Source organism: Protopterus annectens, chromosome 2.part1 (assembly GCF_019279795.1).
Source record: "Protopterus annectens isolate FY-2018-M chromosome 2.part1, PAN1.0, whole genome shotgun sequence".
In the NCBI taxonomy this organism is placed as follows: Eukaryota; Metazoa; Chordata; order Ceratodontiformes; family Protopteridae; genus Protopterus; species Protopterus annectens.
Window position 1 is genome coordinate 9,954,093 of NC_056729.1, and position 21,149 is coordinate 9,975,241.

The following is a 21,149-nucleotide window of genomic DNA, read 5'->3' on the forward strand; positions in this document are numbered from 1 at the left end:
GTGCAAACCTCTGCATGTCTGCTGTACCTCATGCTTTAGATGAGGATTTGACTTCATTTTGCCTGCTACAGTCTCTTACTTATCCATGCTGCTTTACGTACTACATACGTTATTAATAGTTACGTATGATCATTACAAGTACAGCCTTCTCCTTCACTAATGTAGCAGACACTCATCAATGTAGTCTATCATTATGAGTCCCAGCTCATATCTCAGCCCTCAGATCAAAATAACATACCCCAAATCACAGTGCATGCATTTGCAAACTTTTCTGTCTACTCTGTGTTAGTCATGTTGAAGTCCTGATGATGTCGGTGTCACTGTAGTTTTACAAACTCTTAGCAAATATTAGAAGAAAAAGAGTTACGGGGAATGAGCATTCTCATTTAATATACCAAATTGCATAAAGTGTTGTGGTTTTCATGTACTAAGATAATCTAGTTTTCAGAATTGTATGGTGTGTTCTTATTAAAATAACTAAATAATAGCATCCTTGTCCATCATCTGCTTCCTATGGAACAGAAACGTATGCACAGGGAAACACCTTCTATCCTTGAGATTGAATGCTGGCTTTTTTAACACAACTAATACTGTGAACTGTCAAAAAAAATACCATGTGTCATACAAATGAAAACAAAGTTATCAGGTAGTACACAGTCATGTGAGAGACATGTGTAAGCAGTGCCATTGTTTGTATGGATGCTTTAGGTCTGGCAAGACTGGAATGCTACACTGAGAAAGTTCCTCAGGAATTTAAAGTGCAATTCTCACTTGTTGCTGTTATACCAGAATCTGAATTGCAGTATGATACCTCGGGGTGGGATTGGCATAATGATTAAGATCTTTACCTGAAAGCCACAAAGTACAGGAGTTGATTCTAACTTGGGGTTATTAGCTAGGCTTAAAATGGCCCTTTAGGGCAGTACAACTAACATTCACCTATGAACCTGTTAGTCCGCATATTTTGCTGTAGTCTATAACCTCCTAATAGCCAATGAAGTCCTTTAAAAGAGCAGGTCCTGAACTGTAATTTAATGCTTGTAAGTATAGGCTGACAGAAGCAAATGTTACTAAAAGAAGAAGCTCATTGGCACATTATAATCTTAACCTTTTCTGTTAAACTGCAGAACTGTACTAACTATGCAAGTCATAAAACAAGCACAGCTCTCAGAAATATAAATTCTTTCATATGATTATGATATTAGTTGTGTTGTTTGGTGTACACCTTGTGTGGCACAAACAAATATACTCGTGTGTACAAGGGGCAGTTTGTTCACAAATTCGTACACTGATAAAGGAACTGCTCTGTACTAAACAAGAAGAGATGATATATTAGTCGTACTTACCTGTTTCAGACAGCAATTTTATAGCCTCCAAGACTCGCTCAGTGTAGACTCCTGTTTCATAGTTCTCCATTTCTGCATTAATAATATGAACGACTCGAGCTGCACGGCCTCGAATGGCTCCTGCTGTTCTGTCCAGAGTATCAACATCACCCTCCTGTAGGGCTATCACACACTTATTGACATCCTCCAGAATATGGTTCTCTAAAAATCAAACAGAAATATTAGAGATTACTTTGTAAATCAAGGGGTACAGATGATACTCAATAAAGCTTTTGTGTGAATATTAATTGAGGAAACAGAGTCCAGAATCATCTTAAAGAAACCTGGTACTGCCAACTGTAACAAGATTTATTAACTCACTAATATCTTTCTTGATACTATGAAATTTGTAGACAAACACAAACAAAAACACAAACACACAAAACACTGTACTTCTGTACATCTGACAGTACTGCAGTTAGCCCAAACTGTTTTGTGTACTATACAACAATTTTTACCACTACATCCTGCTCACTGGAAATTAGCATTTTCTGGTAACGACTGCAAAACAATATAAAGCTCTTTGTTAAGTGTATCTTTATAGAAATATGCTGTGTCCTTGAAGGTTACAGCTGAAAGTCTGCTCAGTTTCAATTAACCAGACAGTCTACAGATTATTATTCTGTCATTATCATCATCATAGACTCATCCTTGATAGATCCCACTTGCAGTACCATGCCTGACACTTATTATCATGTTCTCAGTTTAACCCAAAAATGAAGTGGTACTCAATTATTGCCCTTTCAGGGATAAGAAAATCATGCCTATAAAGTGTTAATATTCCTGAAAGAAGTACATGTGCTTATGACTTTGGGCATATTTATTCATTTATTTTATTTTACATTTGTTGACCAGGATAGTCCAACTGGATTCATGTCCATTTTCAGCGGAGGCCCGGGGAGAAAAGCTCCAAGGTAAGCAGTTAAGATTACAGACACAATATATACAGTGGTTACATACTTAACGAGTTATACAAATTCCAAGGTTAGAGATAATCCCGGGTGTAAATCCGGATTAACTAACACAACTAAGCTAAATTCATTTTTAACTCATACCAGAGGAGAGTTAGTCAGGATTGATACATTGACATAGCCAGTTTAGTGTCAAATATTGTTTGAGTCTTATCTTAAATTGACTCAGGGTGGTAAGTAAAGTAATATCAGCTGGGAGTAAGTTCCAGGATCTACCTGCAGAGTTGGCAAAGAGAGAGTCATCGGCTGAGTTATTAGTTTTGATAGTCTGAACTGTACTGGATACAGCTGACTTTTGGGATAACAGTATAAAGGTCATTGATGAAAATGGAGAACAGAAGGGGCCCTGGTACAGAACCCTGGGGTACATCAAGGGAGTTGGCTTGGAGGTTAGATAGTTTGCTTTGCCAAAGGACAGCCTGCTTTCTGCCACTCAGATAAGATTGGAACCATTGAAGGGCTTTAGCATCTAGACAGAATGTCTTCAGGGTGTGGATTAGAAGTTGGTGATCAACCATATCAAATGCGTTAAAGAGATCCAAGAAGAGGGCAGAGGATATGTTATTATTGTTGTGATTATGGTTTATGGTGTTGCAGAAGGCTAGGAGGGCTGAAGTAGTGCTGCAGTGAGGGCGGAAGCCATGCTATGAGTCTGCCATAAGGTTATTCTGAATTAGGTGGTGTAGCAGTTGTCTATGAATACATTTTTCCACAATCTTTGCAAGTGGAGATAATATAGCTATTGGCCTATAATTAGATAGTTCAGTAGAGCTACCTCCTTTGTGAAGTTGGATTACATAGGATATTTTCCAGATGGTGGGGATTTTGGCTTCTACTATGGTTCGATTGATTAGTACTGAGATGGGGCTGCTTTTTGTAGATACTCGGCAGGGAGTAGATCATCAGAGAGTGTAGTTGGTTTTAATTTTTTGATCAAGGTACGGATAAGTTAAGTGGCAACTGGTTGGAATTTGAATGAGAGTTGGTTACTAGGGGGTAGTTAGCTAGCTAGGGCTTGGATTGTCTCCATGAAGAATTGGTTAAAACTGTCTGAGACTTCCTCAGGTGGTTTATCAATGGTGGCTGCAGGTGTTGGATGGAAGCTTGTCCAGGATTTAATAGTTTATTTAAACCTGTCCAAAACTTCTGAGGATTGTTTTGATTTATTTGCTGTAGATTATAGTGGTAGTTTTTTTTTTTTTTGTCTTGTAAAATGGATTTTTTAGTCTCATTCCTTGATTGCCTATATTTAATGTGATCTTGGGGGTCTTTTGTAGTATGCCATAATGCCCATGCTGTGTTTCTAATGGTGAGTTTTAGTTTGGACTCTTTGGAAAGCCATGGCACAGTTTTTGCCTTTGTTCTTATTGAGCAAACAGGTGCATGAGAGTCAAGGATCTCAAGGAATGTGTTGTTGAAGTATACAACTGCTTCCTCTAAGGGGAGGTGTTTTAGAATTGACCATTTACATGAGTTTAGTTCCTGTTGGAAATTGGCCATTCTGAGTATGGGTTGGTGGGGGTTGATGGCTTTATGCTTACTTATATAGGTAAGAAGGTGATCACTTAAGTCATCAGGGAGGGTCCCAGAGGTGTACAGATGGGGGTGACTATTGATAAGTATCCAATCAAGTATGCTTTCTTTATGGTTAGGTTTATCTATCCTGGTAGGGGTGGTTATGATTTGTGTAAATGCATGCAGGTTAACATGGGTGGTTGGGGATTCAGGTGTTCCAGTCTATGTTAAAATCTCTGAGTAGTAAAGTTTCTTGGGGGTAGTTACATGATAGCCAGTGAAGGGTATCTTCGAGTGTAGATATATTATTTCCTGGGAGAATGTACATACAGATGATATTGATGCATTCATTTTTATTAAATTGCAATTTGGTGGCAAGAATCTCTGAGTTATTAATCTGAGGTGGTTGTATAGCTTCGATGGTGATGTTTAACCCAGATTTATAGAGAATAGGTACCCCACCCCACACTTCCTGGAAGCACGATCCAGCCTGAGTATGTTGACATTTAATTTCATACACAGAAAAGTAAACATACATACGCAAATGAATAATTCAACATTTCTAACAGAATGTCACCGGAAAGGTGAGCACCTAAAAATAATAATCTCTACATTACAATGCAATAAAGTAAAATGTGTTTTTCTTAAACAGCAAATTCCTTGCATACACAGAAAAGGAAACAAACACAAGTGCTTGAAATTTCATTCAGGAAAGTTAATATTATAAATGCCAGCAAAAGGGACTGAATATTATACAAAGATTCCACCTATGTGGAATAAACTGCCACTGAAGGAAAATAACTTCGTAACTACTTTCAAAAACAATCCATAAAATTACACAGATAATCACAAATTAATTTATCGTATAACCATGACAAAATTGCTCAGTTACCAATAGGTCATATGCTTTAATGATACAAAATAATCCAAATTCATCAACAAATTTTCCTCCTTTATGAGTTTTTTTTTTAAAGAAAGTTGCTGCTGCACCCTACTGCTCAATTACCAATAAGTCATATGCTTTAATGATAGAAAATAAACCAAATTCATCAGCAAATTTTCCTCCTTTGCAAGTTTTTTTTTTTTTTAAGAATGTTGCTGCTACACCCTTCTGCAGAAGTCTGGAAAAAACCAGCAGAGCTTCTGGCTTAAGGAAAAACCCGGGCATATCATAAGTGTCTTCTTCTTCATTGAGGATTGTGAAGATATGTGAAGGCTGCCAGCAAAATTAGATAGAATTTTGTAGATAATTCTGTCATTTGTAAATATTAATGTAAGTCATAGGCTTCTTCTCTTAAATGTGAAAAGACTGTATTGGATGTCAAACTGCAAAAATATAACAACAGTGCACTCTGCTGTAAGAAAGCTAGTAAGTCAAGCATTTTATGACTGTTTTGATCACAGGGCTCAGAGCCATGGTGTCTGAAACAGCAGATTATTTCTATTGTTTTGAGACTAGAGTTAATTGCTAGATTTTACATATATAATGTCTTTAATTGCTGTCGTTTCCTGACCAGGTGCAAACTTACTAATAAATGTTAATGTAGAGTTTTCTGTTAGCGTGGGAAACCAGAGAACTGTTAAGAATGATGTAATCTAAAAATGAGTCAGCAGGATGTATTATCAATTTATAGGAGTTTCTTAGAGACAGAGAGAGAGCATTTTGCATTTGTCTTCAGAACTGGCCACTCACCAGCACTTGCTTTGCTCTGTCTGTATGTAAGTAGGATCTTAGACTTTAGTGTCTCTTCTAGAAATAGATAGAAAATAGTAAGTTTAGTCAAGCTGTTTTCTATATTTATGTCAGACTATTCTACAGTATTATTTTAAGCATTTTCCTGTGATCTCTGAACTCTTGACTAGCACTGTGTTAAATTGTGGAGATTTGCCTTGTGTTTTTTTATTATTTATTAAATATTTTAAACCTTTCAACTGTGGCTGTTTTATGTAGAGGTAATTTAAGCTCTAGAGTACAGTGCATGTATATAGTGATACTGTACCAAGCCACTCCAAATAAGCCTTGCTGCTTAGTCACACTTACCATTTAGATAATAATATCGCACAGTAATAATTGGACACCCCTTGATAAGGGCCTTGGAGTAGCTGATAAGTAGGGGTCCTGCTGGCAGTGATTACTACCTTATAGCATGGACAGAAGGGACACAACTGGTAAACCTGTGCCAGCCTTCCTCAGGAGTGTCTGTGTGCTTGTATATAAATCATATATCAAAGTGTGTATGTGTGTGTGTGTGTGTGTGTGTGTGTGTGTATGTGTGTGTCAGCTACTTGGGCAGGGACACGAAGCACTGGCTGGACAGAGAGAGTGCTAGGAAGACTTGACTTAGGACCCTGGCTAAGGACCCCGCTCTATAGCTGTGCCAGTGGGGAGACTTACTGGGGTACTGGAGAGAAAGGGAGAAACCAGCCCCAGAATGACTGTGATCTCTGTGTGCTCTTAAGGGAAATTGTAATTTACTGTGTGTCTATTTGTTATCCTTCCCAAAGTGGATGCCCCTCACCATTGTTAGTGGTGAGGATTGAGGCTCCTTGATTACTGGGCCAGTGCACAGGCGTTACAGGGATGGCCAGAAAACAGCTGTTTGTTAGGCTGGGTGCCCATGTTCTGCATCACCAGTGCTGGGGCACAGTCTGCACTGACAATCTGCATATCTGTAACAGCACAATTTCTAGATGACTTTTCAGGTAGTTCAGACTATGAAGATTCTGTTATTTACCAATTCACAACTTCTAATTAGGATCCTAAATATTTTCTGGATCAGAATATCTTTCCTAAACCGATCATACAGTTATGTGACTAAGGCTTTTTCTTACAAAGGCAGTCACTGTGGAGAAAGAGCAACTATGTTGTTCCTTATGAAATCAGCCAAATGGATAAGCTATCCAGCTTTGCCCAATCTGCCATTGCAGTTTCTGTCTACACTATCTCTTCAGGTCTTAACATCTTTTTCTCTGCTTCATTCTTGTTTCTTCATATGCCAGTGCCATATGCTCCTCTTCTGTTATTATGTGTGTATGTGAATTCTACCTTCGTTTTTTCATGACTTTTACCAACAACTTATCCCCAGAACTGGCACTTTTTCACTAATGTTTCACCTCCTCTCAAATCAAAAGCTTTCTGATTCCAATAGCATTCTTTTGCGCCTTTACAGGGCCGACAACACTCAACACTCTGTCTCTCACCTTGTCTGTTCATGAAATTTAGGACAAAAGCAAAGTATTTTCAGATGAAATATCTGCCTTTTAAACACAAAAAGAAAATGATATTTAGATCTACAGTTCTCCTAGACTAGAACTAAAAATTAGTTACCAGAATACAACGTTTCTGGGTTAGTCTTAGGGTGGGTACAACAGCAAAGGCAATGAAAACTATTCCTGAAGACACAAATCTATACCAGAGACATATCAGTTTCATAGCCAAAGAGTGAAAGTGCAATCAAGAGAGCAAATATATTTTGTATATTTGTAACAACAAGGCTCCCATACTTGCTGAATGAACTAAACAAGCAAAATCAGTGAGCAAAATCTTGTGAAAAGACACTAAAAGTCTGGCTGAAGCATGGACTTCAGGTCCTGGTAAGCTGTTTAGGAGATTATGGAAGAGTAGTACAAAATTAAGGATTCTCTACAAATAAATAATGCTTTAGTTGTAATTTTTCACCCCCCCCCCCCCCAAAGCAGTTGCCGACTGCAATTAAAGTGGGAAGTAGGAACAGAAATGACTTTTGTGCCACTGGTGTATCGTCCATAAAATAACAGACAACTGCTATATGGACAAAAAGCAGTGCTGTACAAACACATGTGTGCAGTCATTCAGGTATCTAGTTTGCACATACCCAATAAATCTGTTGCAGCAACTGTTTCCAGAGCCTTAAGATTTATTGAGGTGTTCCCTGTGACTATACTCTGCATTCTTTTCCACAGTAGAACATCATGCAGTAATAAGTTCTCCTAATCCGCTAAATGGCTCTTGTCTTATTTACATGAGACAGTGTGGCATTATAACAGGGTTTACGATGGTCAGTGTTTTCCATGTCACAAGTTTTCACCAGTCTATGCACTACTTAAGAAAAGACTTACTAAATCAAAAGGCAGTGAGACTAGACAATCACAAGATGAGATTAACCAGAAATGCCATTTCTTCTTCTAACAGCTGTGTGTTTGATACATAAACTATATCTATGTTCAGAATGCAGTTTTAAAATTATTTTAAGAAATATCTAAATTTTGCTGTAAAGCCCTCGTCACAAAAGGAGGCTTTATGAGCTCAGTTCAGCACAATTTCAATTCCCATGGAGGAATGTGCCCATGGAGCTGGAGCTAAGAATAGCCATTTGTTGAAAAAACATATTTACATTGGTGTGTATATGATGATATACCCAGCTCTAGAGCAGGCACACAAGCTGAAATGGATAGGTATTGTACCATCAGATCTGAGATCTATACCTGTACTTGTCAGTGAAGGACTGAATAAACAATACAATTAAAAAAAAAGTAAATGGCAAATTCATTTTTTGTATGTGGAATACTTCTCAGGCATATGACTTATTTCATTCATTCATTTATTTCTTGCTTTTACACCCCCCTAAGACCTTGCCTGACATTTCTGCTACCTTCACAAACCTGGCCCATTCATTTACTGAATCATATTCACCAAAATCTTTGGTGACCAATAGCTGCCTCATTATAAGGGTAAACAACACCTGCATCTTCTGTAACATTGGGAAAGGTTATTGTATGCAAGACTCAGAAAGCAGGATTTGAAGAAATCTACCTCACTGAATTTCACTCAGTAAATCATCTTGCACTTAATGGAAGAACCATTTGCTTTACATGCAGTGGTTACTGAAGTGAAGATATACATATTTCCCAAGTACCATCTCAAAACTAGACTTTAACAAAAGCAAAAAGTGTTCAAAAATGCATAAGGTGAGTAAAATGAAGTACAACTAATTTAGTGCTAACAGATCCAATGTAGTCACCTGGATTTTAATTTCAAAATAACTAAAATGAGAAGAAAGGAAAGAAGACATAGGTGAATTATTTTACATTGTATGTATTACCTTAATTGTACCAAACCCACAGTCAGGTGCCAATAACAATGAAACCAAATATAGTCGTTTTCTGTTGTCTAGTACACTGAACTCGACCTGGCACCTACACATTCAGGACCCTGTCAGCCATAGGTGTCTTCTTGACTGCTGCAGCTGGAGATACTTTATTAGAAAGTTTTAATTGTACTTGTTAACCAGATAAATCCACCAAGCCCACAGACGTAAATCTTTGTTAAACTCACAGTCTACCTTTTGTAAAGCATTATGCAGCATGTCTTGAGTTATAAGGCTAATGCATGCAGGACGTCATGTGACCCAGTTTTTGTTAACCTGCTGGTGCCAGTTCACTGAAGAGCGCACACACTATGTGGTATCACAGTTAGAACCTAGACATTACTGCAGCACCGACTTGCAGGCATTTTGCAGTCTCATATTCACAGTTAGGAAATCTGGAATTGAAAACTGCAACAACACTGAGCAAGAATAAATTAGACTACCAGATATAATTTCCTTAATTAAAGCAAAGCTCTATGTTTTAAGCAGAACATGAAAAACGAACGGCTTAAAGGGGATGTAATATATACTGCTGCACATTTTTAATACTCTTATAAGGCTAGTGCATGTGGGAATTCAGGTGAATCTGTCTTGCTTAGGTAATTGTTGTCATTACAGTAAAGTGCATGGTTGTTTACCTGCTAGCACGTGTGTCAGCATCGTTATTCCTTACCTAAAGGTGCTTGCAGAGGTTTATTGAACAGACAAATAAACAGCAATACAGCAACAAACAACAGCTATAGTGTAGTCCATGCCCTAGCTATCTGTTTATAAATGAGATCTGGAGGCAACTAATATGATTCCATCACCTAGACACAAAAAAACAAAAACAGAACTCTATAAACATATCTTACCACTGTATTTTGGTTAAGGCAGCTGCAATGCAACTAAAACCTTCTTGCACTGAGGCTTTTGATTTACTACATGGTTAGCAACATATTTCCAAAAAGGGCAAAGCACCACTGAATCTACCGTTCCTTTCAAAACACCACCACAAGAGGAGTGGATGAAGGTCAGTTAACTGGAATAGATACTTAATAAGAGTAGCTGACTCGATTAGTCGTGGAAAAAAATAGTAACTGCGTTGATTCTTTGTGGTTTAAGCCTTCTTGTACTATGATGGTTATCACGTTACATGGATAACTGGCCAATAAATATGACTCCCAGACTCAACCACAAAGCTAAAGAGTACTGCAAAGTTATGGTCTTAGCATTTTATCCCCTTTTTCCCTAAATAGCCTCACTTCCTGTCTGTTTTACATGAACAAAATAATATATGTAAAAAAATAATAATATATATATATATATATATATATATATATATATATATATAGACTGTATAGTTACTGGGGCTTCTAGTCAGTCAGGAAAAGCATAGCCCTGCTAGCTGGGATATGTAATGCGTCAGCAAGGTAAAAAAAATGACAGGGACCTGAATAGAGGGCTGCCATGCAGAATTAGTGCATGTCTTTAAGTACCTGGGGATTTGGTTGAACCCAGCACTGACCTTTAAAAACTAAATTCATAAAACTATGAACAGAATGCATTCAATAGTCTCCAAACATTACACAACTGCAGACTTTAACAAAAGCAGGAAGAGAATTACTTACAAAAGGTATGCTACTTGTCCGAATGTAATAGGTTTTCTGGGTACATTTGAAAACAGCTCAAGCAAACATCACATGTACCAAATCTTCACATGTCACCAAAAGGGTACCTTAGAGTCAACTGAACTGTATCATACACACCAATACCAATGGGCTTCTCAATAAGCTACCAGCCACACTCCAGATTATTACTTAAATGTGTAAGTTACTCTTTCTATATTACTGCAGGTCTCTTCACAAAATTCAACACAAAAACATTCCACAGAACTCTTAGGTCAAGAAAACCCCCATGAACTGCATGATATTCCTTGCCATTCACTATCATAAGCTTCAATATCATCTTGCTTTGTTGATCCAAGAATAAGGAAATCCAGTCTGAATGCAATAAAGTTAGTTTATGCCCTGCCTTCATTTACATCCTACCTTCATTTATTAAAGCACTCATTGTTTGCTGAAGCCCTATGTAGACATAGCAGAGTTTTCGCATATTTATCATTGTTGTTGAGCAAAACGTATTTTCCAAAAAGATAAGTCAGAGGTCAAATTAGGATAGTATCGTAATGAAAAATGAATGGTAAATATAAATGGTACCCCCCAGATTCAATAACCTTTGTGCAGGCTTCACGCGAAGCCTACGCAGAGTTTACATTTGTGCACAGTGGTGCACGGCGAGCAGCAGCGTGCACCACAGTGCAATGCATATTAATGTCGCACACAGTGTCTAAGTGAGGTTTCATGACTGGCAACAGTGTTGCAGGGCAGGAATCCATGTAAGCAAACACAGACAGCAATTCTGTTTAAAGCCGAGCACCTACAGTCCGTGGATTTGTGCGGATTGCCACAATGATCATCAGGGCTTCACAGATAGCTGTCAATCTGTTAATGCAAAACATCTGCACAAAGGCTAACATAATACGGGGAAAATTAACCAGAAATAGGGATATATTTGGCATAGATGTCACATAGAAATGTGGTAGAATGAAACTCAAACATACCTCTCGACCTCTTAGAGCAATAAATCTGGACAAAGCGATAAATAATGGGGGGGCAAATGGCACAAAATAGGGACAGATTCTAATACTGCTCTTCCATACTTAGAACAGCAATAGAATAATAGGTTGTACAGTAGCATGCATTTTCTGGAACATGAAGTTTGAAACCCAAATGTCTGTTATCAGTTTCTGACTTTAATCCACAATGGCATGGCAATGAACTGCCAGAAAAACAAAATGTTATGAGGAAAAGATCAAAACTATGAAACAAACACTGGAAATTCTGCACTAAGCAGGACAATTGAGAGGAATGAACTCAGATGTATGTAATACTGACTCATCAGTCCTGAGATTATCCCAGTAATATGGCAAAAAGCCACAAACTTGATAGGGAACTCATCCAAACATCCTGGTAATACCTACAGCAAAACCAGACGATCCGGACCACTACGCTGATAAAAAAACAGTAGTTTAATAAAATACACATCTACAATCCACCTTAATCACAAAGCTATAACAAAATAGCAGATTTGCTAGGTGCCATCCTAATAAAACTCACCACTGCCTTGATCTTAGACAACTCCAATGGCTTAAATTTCCCCATTTACTACTGTTATCCCAGTTACAACTCACTCACTTCTTAATTAATAAACCTTCAGCCTACCCTTCCCTCTCCTCCCTAGTATCCCTCTATAGTCCTGCTCTCTCCCTCAATAGCTCCAATCAACTCCTTCTTAATATCTACAAACCTAACAAAAACATAGGCAAATTACTATACAAAAGCAGTATTGCCCAAGTCTGGAACAATCTCCCCACTAATATTCATACTATCAAACATACAAACAGTTTCAAACAAGAACTAAAACAATTCTTGGCGAACTCTCACTCCTGTTCATGCCAGGATCCAACCTAATACACTCCCTCTTCTCCCTATCTCCCTTTATACTATATCTTTATCTCTATAAGTTTTGCAGACTATAAATGACCTCTTGTGGGCCTATAAGAAGCTGTCAGCAGCTTTTTGTGTGCATATATTTCTTGTACATAGATCTTCTGGATTTAGATAGTAGAATCCTCCAGTAAGACAATCATAAACTATCAATAGACTCCTGTATATACAATTCTATGTAAAATGGATACTGACTGTTATGCTATAGACCTAAATACATTATTCCAAATTCAATCTATCTTTTGCTCTAAATAACCTATATGTTTATCCCTATCTATGTTTACTAGAACCAGACTTAGTCTTATTTAAACTTTATGCAACTGTTTTAACCTTACAGTATCATGTAATTGTATATATTCCAATTGTATTGTTTTCTTACTTGCTTTGTTAGCAGTATAATTGGAGCCTTTCTCCTTGGGTCTCCACAGAAAATGGGCCTTTTTGGCTTAGTTGGACTAACCCAGTTAACAAACGAAAAATAAATAAATAAACTGGCATTCTGTGAAGCTGTGTAAATAATCTGTAACTGGACATGGACTGCCATGTGAAATGAACACTCAGGGGAAGTGTCTGTACTGCATAGGGACACACAGATGAATTGTTGGAATAAAAACAGGGAAAGACCACATGTGAAACTACCTAATGTACAGCAGAAGAGAGCATGTCAATGGAAAATGGTTGTAGCAGCAACAATCACATATTTCTATGGTACAGAAGGGATTGTATAGTGAAAATGTGTTTTATGTGACTGTCAGACGAGGTAACATAACAATGCGGAGGATGCCTGTGTGAGATAAGCATCCTTATATGAATAATGCAGAAGACATTTATCAGGGGTAGGGTGCATACTGTGAAGCTGTGCAAACTGATATGCCTGAATATGAGTGTACTCTCAGCAGAGTCTCCAGCAAGGTGAGCACAGGTAAAGGCTTATGGAAAACATTACAAGAACCAACCACAATCGTGGACAATATTAGAATAATACCACCAGTAATCCCATGCCTCTGACATAACATATGTGATTCAGAGTGATATGACATAAGTCTGCACACACACACACACTTGAACAGCTATTATGATGCATCCACACTCTATGAGGGTCACCACGCACACTGCCCTGGCACCATAACATCTTCTGGAGGTGTCAGGAGGGACACTGTTATGCCTGTTTGTGAGAGTATGGGCAATACAGGCTAGCTGACTTGTGTGCATGGCATACATATATATATATATATATATATATATATATATATATATATATATGTATGGCACAATCCACACTATCACGAATGACATACATGCCATTAATGTTGTCAAACGCCTATGTATGTAGTATGTGCATAAGCAGAACAGGTAACACACATGCATCTGGTGTAATAACTTGCTTGGTGTTCCGCACCATCAGACAGTCATGTATATTCCACAGAAACAATACCTAGGTATGTCCAATAAGCTTTGTGACAGTGCACTGTGACAAAGGGAGTACACTTCAGTTATGTATCACTGGTAGATATGTAGGGAGGTACATGAAGAAGGGTGCATTACACACAGTTATTGGTGGGATGTAGTCTGGGAATCATTAAGGTATTATAGCCTCGATGTGGATGTCCTTCACATACCCAGTACTTGTGTTACATTCAAGGAAGTAGTCAGTACTGTGACCACATGCTGGTGGATTTACCACTTGCCATCTACCCCAGGATATGGGTCACATGCCTATTGGTCTGATTATAAGGTGTGATGTCCAAGTTATACTTGGCTGGTGTGTTTGTTTCCTGACTTAACAAATCCACCCATGTTTCTTGACAATGCAGGTGTTGTCATAGCTGTGGCAGTGGTATGTGTTGATACTGTCTGTATTATACAGATATAACAGTTGGAGTCAGTGATTGCCCACAATCTGTAGTTCTTCAAGCAGCTGTTTGGACAAAGGATGTGTATGTCATTTGTTATGTCCATCAGTTAACTAATGGACAAGTAAGGGCCTAGCAAACAGCTCTGATATATGGACCTGATCATTGGACCTGAGATAAGGGTCTGGTCACACATTTCAACATAGTGACATGCCACGTATGAGATACACTGGTCTACCCCTTTGGTGATATAGCTATTTATGGCCAACTAGGACAGTTTTGATTGAATACCTCAGTGTAAATTTGTGTCAAATGCCTTCAACTGGTCAAGTTCCAAAAGATGATACTGTTGTCATCATGCATGCCCTTGATGACCTCTTTGAGGACATCTATCAGATGAAGCAGACATGACGTAGCCTTAATAGCTCACATAGGTCTGTTGCACACAGCTGGAATATTACTAATGTACATATAAAAAAGGTCCAAGATGACACATTGGTGTACCTCACAGTTGAGGAGAGTCAGGATGTCTCTATACATGCATACATCAGGTATTGCCCCCCCCAACTCAGACAGATTCATGTACACCCTTGTATGGGAATATAGCCCATGTGGAGGGTGTGTTGAAGTGTGTATTCAACTATATCAGGAAGGTATATGTGCTGAGTCACACCATAGGTGATTTGTGATGTTGTCACAGCCCATTGATTTTGTGTGATAGGCCTGGATGAAGGTAAGACAATGCATACTGTCTATTATGATCTGGCCCAGCATTTTAACACAATCGCCCATGCAGGTATCATTAAGAAAACCTCCCAGCTGGGGATTAACCATTACGTCAGTAGATGGATAACCAACTGGCTCACTGACAGAACACGATACTGTGAAAGTTGGTGAATTAACCTTTACCAGTAGAGCTCTCACCATAGGCAAACCCCAGGGATCTGTGCTTGGCCCTTCACTATTTGGGCTTTATTTCTTAACAGTTCAGGCTAAAGTATGCGGCCTTTAGCTTACCAAGTTTGCTGATTCTTGCATATTGGCTGCAATCATTGAGTACACCAATGATGATAACACAGTACAGGAGGAGCTAACACAGATAAATGAATAGGTTCATAGGTTCATACTAGGCTATCTGCCCAAGGGCATTTATAAGCCTAGCCCAGAGTTTTGTGGCTTTCGCCACCCCTTTAGTTTGAAGGATACTATGCCCATTATTTTGCTGTGCCTCTGTCAAGCAGTGACACTGAGATAATCCCTGGGGTATATCTGCGATCTCCCATCCATTGGTCAAGATTTCTCTTGAACAAAGCCAGCGAGGTGCTCTGCCTCACATGTACCGGGATTTTGTTCCACAGCATAGGGAGTCTCTGGGTGATGAATCTGTCCCTCCAGCACGTCCTATTAATAACCGCGTCAAGGTTTAAGTCTCCTGCCCTTGTAGTTCTGAGGGATCTAGATTTTTTGAGGTGAAGCATGTTCATCAATTCCGGGTTGGACATGGCCTTGTATGTCAGGCACAGGTCACCTCTGAGCAGACGGTGGCGACTGAATAGAGCTGGAGTTCCTTCAGTCGGGCAGCATAAGACATATTTTTGAGACCCTTTATCCTTTTGGTGAGGAACTTTTGGGGCCTTTCCAGTTGCTGCAGGTGTCGTGTCAGATACATCCCAAATGGGGCATTGTACTCAATCATTGGTCTGATGAGTGATGAGTACAGGGGGACGATGACCTCCCTTGATCTAGATGTGAATCCCTTCATGATCAGGTGGGCAATGTAGAAGGTCTTCCTAACTACTTTGGCAACGTGAGTGTCAAACGAAAGGTTACTGTCAACCTGGGTTCCCAGATCCCTGATAACCTCTTCTGTGCTTAGTGGATTGCCGCCTATATGGTAGCTAGGGGTAACCTTGTTTTTCCCGAAGGGTATGACTATGCATTTTTTGGCGTTTAACTTTAGGCCATGGCTCTGGCACCAGTTATCCATTTCTATAAGGCCCTTCTGAAGGATATCTGTGTCAGATGTGTTCTCAACTATGGCGCCCAGTTTGCAATCATCTGCAAACTTTGTCAGCCATAACCCTCCTGTGTTTGCTTGTACTTCTGAAAAGTAGATGCCGAACAAGAGTGGGCCCAGGACTGAGCCCTGTGGGACACCACTTGTGACAGGCTTTGAGTCTGACATGGCGCCAGCAACTCTGACCCTGTGGGTTCTGTCACTTAGCCAGTTTGCAACCCATCTTGTGACATATGGGTTTACATTTAAGTTGATGAGTCTTTCAATGATACCTGAGTGGGGTATTGTGTCGAAAGCCTTTGCCAGGTCAAGGTAGGCTGTGTGGACTGCCTTTCCCTCATCAATGGCATTGATGACTGTTTCGAAAAAGTCAACCAAGTTTAAAAGGCATGATCTGCCTTTGACAAAGCCAAACTGGGTTGGATCCAAAGTCTGCAAGTCCCCTATGTCTTTATTTATGAGTTCCATTATGATCCTTCCATAGCTTTGCAGATCAGGCTTGTCAAGCTGATGGGACGGTAATGTCCAGGGTCGGTGGAGGCACCGCCTTTGTGAAGTGGGACCACAGTTGCCGTACGCCACTCCTTGGGTATGTATCCTGAGGTGAGGCTAAGATTAAACAGCTGCCCTAACTGCGGGTTTAATTCCTCATTGAGTTCATGGAGCACACAACCGGGGACACCATCTGGTCCCATGGATGCTGTGTTTTTTGCCTTGGAGAGAGCAGTTCTCACCTGAGCGTTAGAGATGTTTGGGGGGCTACAACCCTCTGGTATAGATATCTCACCTTTTGGGGGGAGAGGGGGGAGAAGTTTGCACTGAACCTGTCAGCCAGTATGTTGGCAATGTCTGTAGGTTCAGTAGTTTTTACATCATTTTGAACTAATTCTGAGCATATCTGGGAGTTTCCTCCCAGGTTTCTAACATAGCTAAAGAAGGCCTTATGATTGTCTTTTGAGTCCTTAGCGACTTTTCTCTCAAAATTTGCCTTGGATGATTTTATGAGAGATCTTAGTTTTTTACTTATAATGATCAAAGGTGTCTTCCCTTTTAAGGATTTTGCTCTATCTTGTAGTAGCTTCTTCCTTTTGTTGTAGAGCTTGTTTATGGCTGGGGTCCACCAGACTGGACGCTTGCCTTTGGTACAAAGAGTCTTTGTTTTGTTTGGGATTGCCTGATCCATGCAGTCCTGTAGGTGCTGGTAGAAGGCATTTGTAAGTGATTCAGCAGCTTGAGTAATGGTTTCCACAGGCTCGGGGGCCTTAAAAAAGACCACACTAGTCTTTAGAAGTGTGAAGTCGGCTTTTGAAAAGTTCTTCACTGTGGTCTTTTTTATCTCAGGTGGGGGCAGGATGTGGACTTCCAGTGAGATTAGTTTATGATCTGATCTCACCAGTGAGGGATATACTTCCGGTGTTGAACATTGTGACCCCATGTTCGTGATGATGAGATCTAGTATGTTTTCTCCTCTTGTGGGGATGGTGACTAGTTGTTCCATGGCATTTGAGTTTATGAACTCTAGGAACCTTTGGGCTAGAGTGTTGGGGCTTGAGTAGTGATCCCAGTCTATATTCGGGTAGTTGAAGTCACCTAGTATGATGGTGTTTGGAGATACATTTATCCCCTCCAGTGTTTTCAGGAAAGCTATGTGAGGTTCCTGAGATTGAGAGGGTGGCCCGTAACATGCTACAAATTGCAGAGCAGTCTTGCCTATGGTTAATTGCACCTGGATGGTCTCCAATGCATCATGCATTGCCACCAACCTTGAGGTGTGGGTGTCCTTCATGAATATAGACACCCCCCTTCCTTTCTTGGTGTTGTCCGGATTTTGGGGCCGGAACGCATGATATGAGGTAAAACCTGATAGTGCCGGGGTGCTCTCGGGAGCCTTGAACCAGGATTCAGTCACAGCACAGACATCGATGTTCTCCATACTGAGAAGGGCCTCGAGTGCATGCATCTTGAGGTTGAGACTTCTGGCATTGAGCAGCATTACCCTTAGTTTTTTCCTTTTTTGTGTTCTAGGGTGGTAGGTTTAGAATTTGAGCCTTGCCTAAAAAAGGCACTATGGGGGTGGCAAGAGCCTTTGCCAATATCCGGAAGCCCAGGGTGGACAGGAGCAAGCCGTCCCTTGAAGCAGCGTGGCTTGTCCAGCATGTCATCCCAGGCAGACAGACATTGGATCCCCTTTGAATGACACCAGAGTTTAAGCCAATTATTAAAGCTGATCATCTTGTCTCTGTATTGTGGCATCATTCTTGGTGAAGGTAGGATACTGCTCAAGGTCAGGGTCATACCTGCCTGGGCTACATAATCAGAGAGCTCATCTATGTCTCTTTTCATGTAGTCCAAGGAGTGCGTCTCAGGTCGTTCACACCAGCATGGACAATGAGTCGTACTTGTAACTGCTGTTGAGAGACCTGAGTGCTTGCGTTATGTGGCGGTTTCTAGCGGCGACAGGCAGCTTACTGTGACCTTCTCCTTACTCAATCTGGTGAGCGGGACGTCAGTGTGTCTGACTATGGAGTCACCAATGACGAGTGTGTCTGGCATTGTGTTTGGCCTTAAGGGCTGTGACTGTTTGGCACACTGACTATGTGGTCTATGTGTTGCATGTGTTGTGTCCTGAGGTGGCAGTTGTTTGGGTGTCTGCTTTGGTGGCCTCTGCTGTTTTGGTAGATTTTTGATCAGAGCCTCCGAGTATGTCTTTGTGTATTTATGTGTATGATTTGAAGTTGTGATAGTACTATGTGAGACTGGGTTTGTGGTGTGTGTGGTTACCTTCTCCTCCTGTCTGGTCTTACCAGTCCTATGTTGAGAGAGCTCAGCCTCCAGTTTGGCTATATAGTTGCATCTCTCACATGTATTTGTGTTTTGTGGGAGAAGGAGAGGGTTGTCTGTGTACATGAGACAATTGTAACATTGCCTCAATATTCCCAGATTCACCAGCTGAGCAGGAGAGGACACTAGCAACTGATCCCTCGACATGCTAAAAGTAATAGACAAAAACTTTAAAAAGACTCCGAGGGATGTGGGTGATCGAAAAAGGGTTTTAGGCTGGTGGGGTACTATGTATAATAAAATTGCTATATCAAAGTAAAAAAATACTTTAGGAGCAAGTGCTAGGCTTTACAGATAGAGAATAGTCTACTTAAGAATCAAGTAGAGCTGAACTTTTTAGATATAGAATACGCTGGTTTGATCAGAAGTACAGTTCAAGGAAGGCTGTTTTAAGAGAAAATTTGAAGAGTGGACTTTAGGTAGCCCGAATAGTTTAACCTTGATTAACCGCCGCTGCTCTTGTGTGCTCCTGTAGCACACAATCTAGAAATAAATGCAGCAGAAATGTGTCTTTTATTATATTATCCATCTGAAAAGTGGAAGTCCATGTTAATCAAAGCACTGACAACAGTTCTGCTATGCTGAAATCCAGTGATGCAAGCACCGGAACACATGTAGACAGCAATCTGAACTTCGACCACCAAGTGTTCATACTGGCACTGAAAGTCTGTGTTGGGCAAATCATAAATCACTCAATCATATTCAGATCTTAGGATTGTATGACAGCACTGTAATCAAACCTCATAAGAACACGGAGAGTGTATAATGCTCTCTTCTGCATGTATCTCACCAGACACATGCAGCAGATGGATAAAACACAGGGCTTTCTCAGCAAGATAACATAGGGCCTACAAACCATGCCATGATGTATGGGGATAGATTAAAAGCCATGTCATTGTAATCTGCCAAGTACAGAATGAGGTGACTTCTGCCTGGCCTCCAGGTCAGTGTCTGCCCCCGCCCTGGTGGAAGTACTGCATATCCAAACATCTGATACAGTTGATGACATCAGCAGCGTCTGTTGAGGAGAATGTGTCAAGAACAATGTCCCACATGCTGGGGTAAAAAGATCCCTTTAATTTTAAGCAAAAGATCATATACAAACACACATAGCCCCTATCTATCTAAGTACATAGACTACCAAACACAGTACTTTATGCACGCACCATGGCACAAGTCTGACTTGGAATGTCTCAGACAACACTTTATAGCTGATGATATCAGTAGTGTCTGCTGAGAAGAACATAACAGTGTCCCACATGCTGATGTAAAATGCTCTCTGTAATGTCAAGCAAGAGCTCACACACACACACACACACACACACACACACACACACACACACACACACACACACACACACACACATTTCACTGCAGTGAGAACAGGACCCCTACCTATCTAAGTACACAGACTACAGAACATAGTACTTTATGCAAGCATCATGGCACAAATCTGACTTTTAAAAGTGTGCAGGTCAATTATAGTACATGACATTAGCAGGACATATGGGAGACAAGATTTTGGGAGGACTGCATAGGTTCATAGGTGGCTACTCTGTCCTGGAACAAGCATTGTTTGTGATGGAACATCTGACGGGAGAGAATGGCATCATTGTGGGCATAGGTCAGCCACATCATCTACTGTTAGCCAATGTGGTCATGCCTGATCATGCTCCATTAGTGGCAGTACTTCGACTGCTCCATCAGTTAGTGTGCTGTCCACACCCAAATGTGGCAGGTCATGGGGTCATGGTCCTTGGGATCCCAGTGAAGGGAGTCTGTCCAGCAAATGTCAGTCATGAAAAGGTAGCAGCAGTGCATCTGATTGTGGGCATGGACATGCCAGTGCATCCTCCTAGTAGAGCCAGTTATTGTGGTCGAGAATGACTGTGA

General features: G+C 40.2%; 1 protein-coding gene across 4 annotated transcripts in view; it reads right to left on the reverse strand.

Moving 5' to 3' along the window:
• CTNNA2 (catenin alpha 2) overlaps positions 1-21,149 on the reverse strand; it is a 3,890,250-nt gene that overhangs the window by 1,248,760 nt on the left and 2,620,341 nt on the right. For all 4 annotated transcript variants that reach the window (XM_044061988.1, XM_044061987.1, XM_044061989.1 and 1 more), the window contains exon 6: positions 1,347-1,547. In XM_044061988.1, the coding sequence (XP_043917923.1) occupies positions 1,347-1,547 (201 nt within the window). The remainder of the gene's footprint in view (positions 1-1,346; positions 1,548-21,149) is intronic.